The 12,500-nt window shown below is 45.7% G+C and overlaps 1 protein-coding gene across 1 annotated transcript in view; it reads right to left on the reverse strand.

Annotated features, from left to right (window-relative positions):
* The window catches only part of LOC138962155 (synaptotagmin-10-like), a 78,297-nt gene that overhangs the window by 2,309 nt on the left and 63,488 nt on the right, over window positions 1-12,500 (reverse strand). Inside the window, exons 7-8 of the mRNA XM_070333880.1 lie at window positions 3,919-4,090; window positions 1-3,408 (exon numbers count right to left, since the gene is read on the reverse strand). The exon at window positions 1-3,408 is cut by the window's left edge and continues 2,309 nt beyond it. Of these exons, the coding sequence (XP_070189981.1) occupies window positions 3,177-3,408; window positions 3,919-4,090 (404 nt within the window). The 3' untranslated portion in view covers window positions 1-3,176. The remainder of the gene's footprint in view (window positions 3,409-3,918; window positions 4,091-12,500) is intronic.

Here is a 12,500-nt window from a genome sequence, read left to right on the forward strand (position 1 = left end):
CCTAAGCAATTTTGCCAGGAAAGACCCTTTTGTCAATCGTGGGATCTTTAACGTGCACACCCAATGTAGTGTACACGGGGGGAGGGTTCGGACACCGAAGAGAGTCTGCACACAAAGTTGACTCTGAAATAAATTTCCGCCGAACCTGGGATCGAACTCACGCTGACAGCGGCCAACTGAATACAAATCCAGCGCGCTACCAACTGAGCTATATCCCCGTGATGTCGTGATTATGTGTATAACGTACCAACCGATTTTGTGTTGATTTGTTTTATATTGATAAACACATTGCGGTCTTAATCCCACGTTGAAAGGTTTTAATGATGACGGGTCAAGACAACCATCCGATAAAGAAAGCAGTCACTATCCGCATTTATGTTGCAATGTGTTCACCTGTCCATGCTGATGGGTTGAATTAACGCACTGCAGAATTTACTTTCTTTTGATGTACTGCAATGTGTTCACGTTTCCGTTCAACGTTTAACCTACCAACTGGAAGAAACAAGTGTTCGCTGTCGAAGATTGGTCTCTTCTCACATTTCTATGGCGATATTAACACTACCGCAGTCATCAGTAAAACGTTGTCTCTGTCAAAGCGAGAACGGAACGATGTTGACAATTCTCAATAGTGTGCAACACAGTTCACATGATCAATTAACACGCCGATGAACATCGTTTTGAAAAATATATGTTTGGACTTGAAGTCTCAATATTTGTACCAGCTGATACCAACACGGATGAATGCTCACTGAAGTGGAACAGTCAGTCAACCACCAGAACGTGTCCTCTAGACATGCCCGACCTTTGCTGACCTTTGCTGACCTGAGACACAACTTCTTGCCGCTGATGGTGGTCCTAAGGCCCGGCGCTCACCTATGTAACTTCAGCAGGACAGACGACGCACTCCAGATTATCCCAGCCCGCTACATGTTGCGTGAAAGGAAAACAGGCCAAGTACTCGTTATGACGATATCCCTATCGCAGCATCAATAATATGCAGTGCGTCGTCTGTGCCGCTGAAACTGCGCAGGTATATTCTGCCATTAAGGGGCAAATTATACCTGCGCAGAGTCAGCGGCACAGACGACGCACTGCAGATTGTTGAGGTCATTCTTTTTATTTCCCAGCCCGCTACACGTTGCGTGAAAGAAAACAGGCCAAGTATTCGTTATAATCCCTATCGCAGAATGCAGCGCCGCTGACTCTGCGCAGGTATAATTTGCCCCTAAAAGAGAACTTGAACTGTTGGGTCGGGCGGAGTCCTTGCGGCGAACTGTAGACTTCGATTGTCATTCCAACAACAGTGACAGTACAGCATGGCGACCGGAACTCAGAAGAAGAGATAAATACCATGTAGGCAGCCGACATTGGTGCCCGAATATCAGTTTTGTATTTTGCAGAATACCGTTGTTCAAAACCAGTACATAAAAGGCTTTGCTTACAATACTCAAGCAGGTCAGTTTTTGTGCCAACATGTGGTAAAGCAGAGTTTGGCACATTAGTCAATTGATAACATATGCTTCCTATCCACATCAGGTGACACTTTGTGCTCTGATCTCATTTGATTCTGACGGCGTAAATAATAATAAAAAAAATAATCCTGAATCATTTTCTTTGGATAAATAAAATGTTCACGGTCTATGAAATAGCCCTGAATTATGTTTTTGTAGAATGAACAGTGTAAACATGTGAGTGAAGATTGGTTTAAGCTCTGGTGTCAATTGGTTACGATGGTGTGGATAATCCTGATGTATTTTCTGCGGATAAATAAAATGTTCACGGTCTATACAATAACCCTGAATTATTTGTCTGCAGATATAAATTAAATAATCTCGACCTATGTTGAAGAATGAACAGTGTAAACAATGTCAGTGGGGATTGGTTTAATGGCTATGGTGTCAATTGGTAACAATGGCGTGGATGCTAGAGTAGGGCCTGTTTGACGTTCACACGGCCAGGACGTATTTCTCTTGATAAATGTTTTCACGGCCCCTTTTGCTGGGTCAAGGTTAGGTCCTACACATCAACATCGACCACACAGCCTGCTGAAGAACGCAAAACGACACATTCAAAATGTAACTTCTGCATTGATACGTGAGATTTATTCCATTTATGAAATACATCAGTTAGTGTTGGATGTTGGATGTACTTGACATTCGAATGACTCGTATTTTACTCGTACAGAGTTCTCTTGATAAACGTGTCCAAGGTCCCTATTGATGAGTCCCTATTGATGAGTCCCTCTTGGGTTCTAATTTCAACGTCGACACCACAGTACTGAACAACGCCAAATAACACACTAAAACGTACGTTAACGACAAAACCGTGCCAACACCGGGAGTGGAACGTGCAATGATGCCACTTCAATCCGCGGACTTTAATGTTCAGCTTTCTCCTGAACTAAGTTTTGATGATCGAGATGTGGTGAGATTATGATAGTACTCAACTGATGCGATTTTGGATTATAAATCAATCATATGCTGATATGATACTACACTACCGTCTTTTGACTAAAGTTTGATGATGGAGAATTATTCCCATCAACTATCTCTTGGTTATGCCAAGGCAGTGCACAGTTGTTGTTTATTGTGTGTGTCTCTACTAAAAAAAATGTTGATGACTTAAATATGCTAACATTACGTGCACAGTTCTCTCGACTCTTGACTCTGCTGGTCTACATTTGGATGATGGGAATACATCGTTATGGGCACACACAGTTGAGATGTGCTGACTGCTTCATGCAAAGCGTTCTTCTGACTAATACTGACTACATTCTGCTGACTGAGATGTGATGATCATTTACAGCTGTCTGTTGAACTGCTGACTACAGGTACTAGTCTGACGACCAGGATAATTATTTTTTTCTCTTGACTAACACTTTATGATCACGATATGCTGACACAACTGATCACAGCTGTCTGATGACGCTGCTGAATGAAGTCCGGATGATCCAAAGAGTGCTGACATGATCTGAAGATCCATGCTGGCTCAGCTGCTCAAGCTGAGAACCTCGCCACCACCACCACTTCCACCCAGCAGGCACGATTGATGTCCGGTGGCAAGAAGCACCTACGACGTATACGTGGCACAGAGCTTCTCGAAAGAGAGAGAGAGAACCTCAGTTCTCTATTTTAGCAACAAAGCAGACCTTCACTTTTGACAATCATTCCTCTGCTTCAGCCCATAAAGTTCGAATCCACGGAGTCCTCAGTGGATTGCCGCTGACGGAGACAACACTTGCCGTTGGGATTGGACAGGGAGGCGGGGAGGGGGATGTGCTCGAGGAGGGCGTACCACTGGGCCACAGGCTTCCTGGAGTTCTCCAGCATCTCGTACCAGTGGTCCCTGCCCTGTCCGCTGAACACAGGTCCCAGCCCGCAGCAGCCCATCAGCTCATCGCTGCCGATTCTGTGGACATACGATTCATGTTAAAAGGTTTGTGTTTTTGTGTTAAGCTTTTTTAGGACTTCGAAGCAATACGATCTGATATAACCGGCTGGAAGCACAAATCAAAACTGATAAACACTATAGGGTTCGTTTACCAAGGGGAGGACGAGGTAATGCTTAACTAGGTTTTGTATGAGAGAGAGAGAGAGAGAGAGAGAGAGAGAGAGAGAGAGAGAGAGAGAGACACAGAGAGAGAGAGAGAGAGAGAGAGAGAGAGAGAGAGGGAGGGAGGGAGAGAAAGAAAGACAGGGAAAGAGAGACAGAGACAGACAGAGAGACAGACAGACATACAGACACAGACAGACACAGACAGACACAGACAGACACAGAAAAAGAGATCAAAAAAGAGCGAAAGACAGACGCAGGATCATTTCAGCTACAACAATTGAGAGAAGAACGCAAGCAAATTTAACTCTACCGCAAAATAACTCATCACTAACACATCCCTTCAAAACAGCTCAACGTTTATACCTGTCGTAGTCGACGACCTTGACCAGGAGGTAGATGTCCTCCACGCTCTCCTGGGGAACGTCGAACACAAGGGCCTCGTTGAAGACAGGGTGTAGCGTGTTCTTCTTCACCGACGTCTTCTTTTTCTTGATGCGCTTGCCTTGGCACATCAGTGACACCTTCACGTACGGGTCTGGAAAAAAAGACAGACGTTATCGTATTTTGTTTGTTTGTTTGTTTGCTTAACGCCCAGCCGACCACGAAGGGCCATATCAGGGCGGTGCTGCTTTGACATTTAACGTGCGCCACACACAAGACAGAAGTCGCAGCACAGGCTTCATGTCTCATCCAGTCACATTATTCTGACACCGGACCCACCAGTCCTAGCACTAACCCCATAATGCCAGACGCCAGGCGGAGCAGCCACTAGATTGCCAATTTTAAAGTCTTAGGTATGACCCGGCCGGGGTTCGAACCCACGACCTCCCGATCACGGGGCGGACGCCTTACCACTAGGCCAACCGTGCCGGTACGTTATCGTATGAGCGATAGACATACTCTGGTGTCTTCTTCTGGTTCGTCTTGCCTTGGCATATTAGGGATTCCTTCGCGGCACGGGTATGGAAAATAAGACAAACGTTATGCTATGTGCGAGAAATCGGCTTGAGGATTAAATAGGCAGTGAAAAACACAGACAGACAGACAGACAGACAGGCAGGCATACAGGCATACAGACAAATAGATGACGAGTATGTCGTACAAATCTGAAAACGGACACAGATGGTGCATCCAAATAATGTCCATTTTGAAAGAGCTGTGACATCTTAAAGCAAATGCAGCACAACTCTCTCAGTATGTTCAGGAAAACTGCCTCATTATGTCTCGTAAAGTTATAAAAAGATGCCGTCCATTTTTAACTTAAATCTGTTTCGTAGACATTACGTAAGCTGTCTCCTCACCACAAGGCAATACTATTCCGAAAATGTCGCTTTCGGGATTTTTTTGAAAGGTACCCAATTCCTTCTCTCGCATGCCATCTTGTCATCGAACACAGCTGCAGCTGCTAAGTCAAGGCTTTGGATAAGAACATATATATGTGACCCTCCACCACGGAATGAGTCGCATGTCACCTTTACATGATTTTCATATTTTTACAATTTTCTAAAGAGTTTTTTATGCTCTATCCAGTGGTGAAACCCGTTTTAAAAAAAGAGCGAAAACTTTTCGAGTTATAAACCTGTGACTAAGGTGACCCTCACACTGTTACCAGACACCCCCCGGACTTATATTAAGCCTAGCGCAGAACCGCGCGAGGTGACATGCGACTCATTCCGTGGTGGAGGCTCACATTTTTCCTTCCACTTTCACACGTATCACAATCAACAGCCGGTTATTTTCTGCTGAATTCACTTCGCAACTTACACATTTGTCAATCAGCAAAATCAGTTTAGCAAACAACTCACACTCTGCACACCAAGCAGGCAAGCTGTTGTTTTTAGGTACATGTCCAGGCGGAGGGATAATCGTACCCCGTTTAAAAGCCTCTCCAGATATCGGTGATGGTGCACATATTAGGTAGTTATATAACAATGAAGGATGGTATCTTTAAACTCAAACTGTTGGCCTATAATGACAGCGTTTGACGTCAATCGCCGCAGCTGCAGCAAACGGGAGGAAGCGATTACACAAATCAGCTGGCCAGGCCTATTTTTTCGTAATCTTTGCTGGTGATGATTGTTACCAACGAAAATAAATCAGCCCTTTTTTTTGGGGGGGGGGGGGGGGGGCATAATACCTTCTTAGTTCCGATTTTACCAGTATTGGACCGGATAACACAGAGGAAGGGAGAAAGGGGGTGGGGGTGGAGGAGGTGAAAGAGGGGTGGAGGAGGTGAAAGAGGGGTGGAGGAGGTGAAAGAGGGGTGGGAGCTCTCTGGAATTCAAGAGCTTTCCTCATCTTTAACGTATCGGCCAAAGCCTTCGCAAGGCTCAAAGGTGAGAAAGGGATAGCTGGCTGCATCCATGGCGCATCTAGAGACTTTGTAATTAGATTTGTTCACGCTAATTAAGCAGCGAACGGGCAAGTGTGAGAGTTTGAGGGGGGTGGAGAGAGAGAGAGAGAGAGAGAGAGAGAGAGAGAGAGAGAGAGAGAGAGAGAGAGAGAGAGAGAGAGAGAGAGAGAGAGAGAGAGAGAGAGAGAGAGAGAGAGAGAGAGAGAGAATGGCAGACAGACAGGCAAGTAACGATACTGCCCGTCATAAAAAAAATAGGCAGATGCGATTGAGAGCAGATCTTTCTGATGAGGTCGTTTATTGTAAAACCAATTATATGACTGAAACGACCATTCATTTCCCTACCTTATTCAGAAAACAGATTGGGTTTACATGAGGTATGCCTTCTTAGAGGATTGACACCTACACCGCTCAGGGTCCACGTTAGACAAGCTATGTGAACACAACAGACTGTTTTGGATGCAGATTTGATTGTTCTGTCTATCGACATGCAAAACATGTTTCGGTTTAGTTGTTCTGATTTTCTGTCGATTTTAACGCGGGAACCTTGATTTTGCGAATTAGATTTTTTGGGGGTGTGTCTGTGTTGTAGGTTCCACTGTACAGACAGTACGTCATTTAAACTCAATCTGTTTTCTGAATAAGGTAGGGGAATGAATGGCCGGCCTATTCAGTCATATACTTGGTTTTACAATCAACAGCCTCATCAGAAAGATCTGCTCTCAAAAGCATCTGCCTAGTTTTTTTTTTTTTTTATAGAAACAGAGAGGGAGAGAGAGCGTTTTTACTGTGAAGGCCGACTGATGCGAAGGGAAAGGATAAAGGAAAGGAGAGGGGGGATTGTTTTGGATTAGAACGACAAATGAGTCGGGCTTTTTCTCATTAAACGTCACCCAGGAGACAGAACCAAAAAGGCATGCACCAGGAGGATTTTCCATGGGGAACTTTACACGCTGTTGAGATTTCCTAGTTCATTTGCAGCTGTTCCCCACGCATTCCCGCAAACACGCGCACGCACAGACATACAGACGACGGACAGACTTACAAACAAACACACACACACTAGAGCTCTGTGAAAAATGAGTTGTTTGGAGCTGCACCTAAGGGTACACACATAATTTATTATGATCGACCGATCGACAATCAGACAGACGTACGAACAGACAGACCAACTGACACACACACAACACATGACCCATATGACACTTTGGTTGTCCGAAGCTGCATCCAAGATTACACTCAAGGCACTGTGTCTGTACACATTCTGAAGACGAAAATGTCGGAAAGTTGAAACACTTCAACTATTCTTGTCCCAGTGTCACGACTAAAACCTGGTTAATTAAGTTTTATGTAGGTACCTTCACTGTCAGGCCGTGTCGCTCTTCCATTGGTTACCCCCCCCCCCTTCTCCATCCGCTATTCCCTGAACATGCTGTACAGTTGTCCACCGCTGTTTCCCCTTCTCTTCAACCTCCTCATACTATTCTGTCTACGTCTTGCATAATTTATGTTGCTCAGACATCGAGTGTTCGGTTGTGTCCCCTATGGTGGCAGCACTCAGCTTTCCCGCCAGCAGGTGGCAGCACAAGTCTCGCAGAGAGAGAGAGAGAGAGAGAGAGAGAGAGAGAGAGAGAGAGAGAGAGAGAGAGAGAGAGAGAGAGAGAGAGAGAGAGAGCTTTATTCACGAAAACACATATGTTTATAGTGAAAGGGTGTTGGGGGGTTGGGATGTCGAAGTACAAAGCTTTCTATATTTCGAATCGAAGCATGCACGATCGCGCAAAGTTCTCGCTACTGGAAGTCCGATAGGGTGTCCACTGCCTGCGGTATTTAAACGGTACGTGTAAAAGTACCGTGACGGCCAGTCTATATCATTCCAATGCGTTCATGTTCATGTTTTCAAGCGGTTTTTTTCTGTCCGACTGGAAAACAAATCTTGTGCAGACTACAAGGTTTTCAGTATCGCCTATAATGTTATCTGTTTCATTCAAACAGGTCATTATCCGGAAACCGTACTATTCTTTAAATGAAACTGACATTGGAACAATTATATAACTTTAATACTGTCATGATATCTGCTGCACGACCGACAACTCTGTATTAGGAGACGCATTTACTTAAAGTGAGCACGGTGGCCTAGTGGTAAGGCGTCCGCCCAGTGAGCGGGAGGTCGTGGGTTCGAACCCCGGCCGAATCATAACTCATAACATTTTATTGATCCAACAAAGGAAATTAATTTAGTCATCAGCACATATAGGTCATTAATTAATAACTATAAAAGAATAAAAGAAGAAAATTCATAAAACCCATGATATAAAAATACCCTTTTTTCTTGCACACCTGACACACCGACACACCAATACACATGCATACATGCCTACATACATACCTACATACATACCTACATACATACATACATACATACATACATACATACATACATACATACATACATTCCATGTTAAAGTGTAGTTAAGAACATCACAGTAATTATATCATTGTTTGGATTAACAGATAAGTTTTTATGTAAATGATGATACATAAGACTTTAAAATTGGCAATCTAGTGGCTGCTCCGCCTGGCGTCTGGTATTATGGGGTTAGTGCTAGGACTGGTTGGTCCGGTGTCAGAATAATGTGACTGGGTGAGACATGAAGCCTGTGCTGCGACTTCTGTCTTGTGTGTGGCGCACGTTATATGTCAAAGCAGCACCGCCCTGATATCACCCTTCGTGGTGGACTGGGCGTTAAGCAAACAAACAAACAAACTTAAAGTGAGTACCATTTTAGTAAGTTTTCTGACGATTTGGCCCTTAAAAATTTCAAGGGACATTAATTGGCTGTACTGTAATTTAAAGTATCGTCAGCATCCGACGGTCCCGTGGGGCCATGGATCTAAGCCTACTGTGGGCCAGGGCGCAGACCTGGGCTGAGGTCATATGGAACGCAGCAGGTCCCCCCTCTCCACGTCACTGATGTAGTCCTGGGGTAGGGCAAGAGCCAATACAGCTTGGCACCAGTGTCGTCGCAGGAGTTGCCGAAAAGAGGCTGGAAAGCAACAACAGGGACTCCTGCTCCGGATTTTTTCTCAGGGTTTACTCCCGACGGATAAGAGTATACTACTTTTAAAATAGGTCAAACTAACAAGGACAATTTTTCAAAGAGAAAGCAAACTGTTTTGAAATAAGATTGAAACCCGATGAATTAACAGTCACTAGTTCGCAAGTACATATATAAATCTGTTTTGAATTAGGTCGAACACCGATGAACGAACAAGCACTTTTTTCAAAGTGCTTAGCTCAACTTGTTTTGAATTAGCTCAAGAACCGATGAACTACCAGACACTATATTTTTTTTTTCAAATACAAAGCAACCTGTTTGAAAAATGTCAAGAACCAGACACTATCTTTCAAGGACAAAGCAGAGTTTAAGATCAATGCTTACATTTCACAGGGGAGAATCACCTAATCATCACGACACTTACTGTTCTGAAGGCATCACAACGGTAATTGCTCTTCTCAATAATCCCCAATGACCTGATCAAGGACAATGACTGGCATTTTTGTGTTTGGTTGAATGTGTTGTTACGAAGAAAGAGAGTGAAACATTTTGGTGAGAGAAAGATGGAGGGAAGCAGGGATAGATTGAGGAGAGAGAGAGAGAGAGAGAGAGAGAGAGAGAGAGAGAGAGAGAGAGAGAGAGAGAGAGAGAGAGAGAGAGAGAGAGAGAGAGAGAGAGAGAGAGAGAGAGAGAGCTCGGAGAGAGAGAGAGAGAGAGAGAGAGATAGAGAGAGAGAAAGAGAGAGAGAGAGAGAGAGAGAGAGAGAGAGAGAGAGAGAGAGATTGTGATTCCTGAAATTATTGTGACTGAAACGGCTCAAAATTCAAGGAAATTGTTGCAAGGTACCAATTAATACTTTGCAGACGGAGAGAGCAGGGACAGTGTGTTGAAGGATGAAATCGTGTTGAAAACATAAGCAATCATGATTAATTTGTAATTCGTTTTTTTCCGTAGTCGTCATGGTCATGTTCTAGGGACGTATCACAAGACGGGACTGTTGACGGTGACAGTTCGTTTGGGACAGAGTTCTTGAATTGTACCCTTTGATTTGTATATTGTATATTTCCCATGTTTTGTGAGGCGTCATTTATTGCAAATTGTACTTATTTGTATGTTATCTCTCACACACACCCCCACCCCCCACACTCTTTCGTGTCATTGCAAAGCGCTTCGAGCTGTGGAGAAGCGCTGAATAAATGTTTTGTTATTATTATTATATAATTTTCACCGTTGCAGCGCCTGAGAACAGCATATGTCCACCTAATGTCACCGAATTTCACAAGTCGCCGTTCATGCTCCCTTCTCCATTTCAAACACCCAACGGCATGCAGTCTCGATGGTAACTTGATACAGACACATGTGCCAATTAACGAACTTAACCTTTGCCGGATGCTGCTTTTGACTACATACGCCCGACGATGCGGGTTTGTCTGAACCCATACATTTAAAAGAGGGTTTTTACCGTTTATTTCTCTAACGACGGGGTGGGTTCAGGGAAACCCACAGCGCTACTTCAGTGGGTGCATCGAGTTTCTCCCTTCACCGACTTCTTGCAGCGATGGCAGAATCCGGGTGTGAGCGCGAGTTGGAGCTGGCACTCCAAGACATGAAGTAAGTCATTTATATGTGAATAAAAAATATTTTATCAGATTGCTGAGGTCAATGTGTCAAAAGTTATATGCAGCTTAAAGAAAAAGGCTTGTATCTGTTTTGACGTGTCTGTGACGTCTAAATTTTTGTGGCTAGAGCTGACCCAGGAGCTGAGACACAGGAGGTGACCTAGGAGCTGAGCTGCAGGACCTGACCCAGGAGCAGAGACGCAGGAGCTGACCCAGGAGCTGAGATGCAGGAGCTTACCTAGGAGTTGAGAAAAGAGCTGACCCAGGAGCTGAGAAAGGGGCTGAAACGCCGGAGCTGACACACAGAAGCAGGCTTAACGGAGCAGGCATTCATGAGTAGGCACACTTGAGCAGACATTCCGGCAAGTCTACACCTGTGTAGTAGTTTCTGCGTCTCAGCTCCTTTTATCAGCTTCTCGGTAAGCTCTATTCTCAGCTCTTGGGTTAAGCACAGGAGCTGAGACCCAGGAGCTGAGAGGCAGGAGGTGACCCAGGAGGCGGGACTCAAGAGGTGACCAAGGAGGCGAGACACTGGAGGTGACCCAGGAGGCGAGACGCTGGAGCTGACCCAGGAGGCGTGACTCAGGAGCTGACCCAGGAGGAGAGACTCAGGAGCTGACCCAGGAGGCGAGACACTGGAGCTGACCCAGGAGGCGAGACACTGGAGCTGACCCAGGAGGCGAGACTCAGGAGCTGACCCAGGAGGCGAGACACTAGAGCTGACCCAGGAGGCGAGACACTAGAGCTGACTCAGGAGGCGAGACGCTGGAGCTGACCCAGGAGGCGAGACTCAGGAGCTGACCCAGGAGGCGAGACACTGGAGCTGACCCAGAAGGCGAGACACTGGAGCTAACCCAGGTGGCGAGACACTGGATCTGACAAAGGAGGCGTGACTCAGGAGCTGACCTAGGAGGCGAGACACTGGAGCTGACCCAGGAGGCGAGACACTGGAGCTGACCCAGGAGGCGAGACACTGGATCTGACCTAGGAGGCGTGACTCAGGAGCTGACCTAGGAGGCGAGACACTGGAGCTGACCCAGGAGGCGAGACGCTGGAGCTGACCCAGGAGGCGAGACGCTGGAGCTGACCCAGGAGGCGAGACACTGGAGCTGACCCAGGAGCAGAGACGCAGGAGCTGACCCAGGAGCAGAAACGCTGGAGCTGACCCAGGAGGCGAGACGCTGGAGCTGACCCAGGAGGCGAGACGCTGGAGCTGACTCAGGAGCTGAGACGCAGGAGCTGACCCAGGAGCTGAGATGCAGGAGCTTACCTAGGAGTTGAGAAAGGAGCTGTCCTAGGAGCTGAGAAAAGGGACTGAAACGCAGGAGCTGACACACAGAAGCAGGCTTTACGGAGCCATGTTGAAGGCACACAGCGTACTACAATAAATATTGTTCCGCTTATTTCAACTTCAAATCAGTCGTGAAACTTCTCGTCTGCTTTCAGAACACAGGAAGCGTCAGGCAAAAGAGCGCGTACTGACACTGGTGTCGATGTACCAGAGCGCCTCCAAGAAAACTGGCATTGTATAGTCCTGCTGGGTTTCGTTGAACCCGTGTAGTCGGCAGAAGAATAAACACTGTTCCGCCGCTTTGGTAATTATGGGTGTAGCAGAACCCGCGCCGTCGGCAGAGGGATAGTTACAATCACTACTCTTTAACAAGTATGGGTTTGCGTGAACCCGCGCAATCGGTAGTGTTTATGTAAAATAACATAATCAATTAATTTTTATTTTTTTTCATGTACACACTAAAAATTTGCAGACAGAGAGCAAATTAGGTGTGTGAGAGATACTTAAAATTTCAAAACGATACCTTTAATGGTTCCAGAGTTACAATGATTTTAGTGTGTCTCTGGGTACAGGTGAACCCAGGAAGCACGGCAAAGACAAGAGACAAGATGCACATAACCCGG

This window comes from Littorina saxatilis, linkage group LG3 (assembly GCF_037325665.1).
Source record: "Littorina saxatilis isolate snail1 linkage group LG3, US_GU_Lsax_2.0, whole genome shotgun sequence".
Taxonomy (NCBI): domain Eukaryota; kingdom Metazoa; phylum Mollusca; class Gastropoda; order Littorinimorpha; family Littorinidae; genus Littorina; species Littorina saxatilis.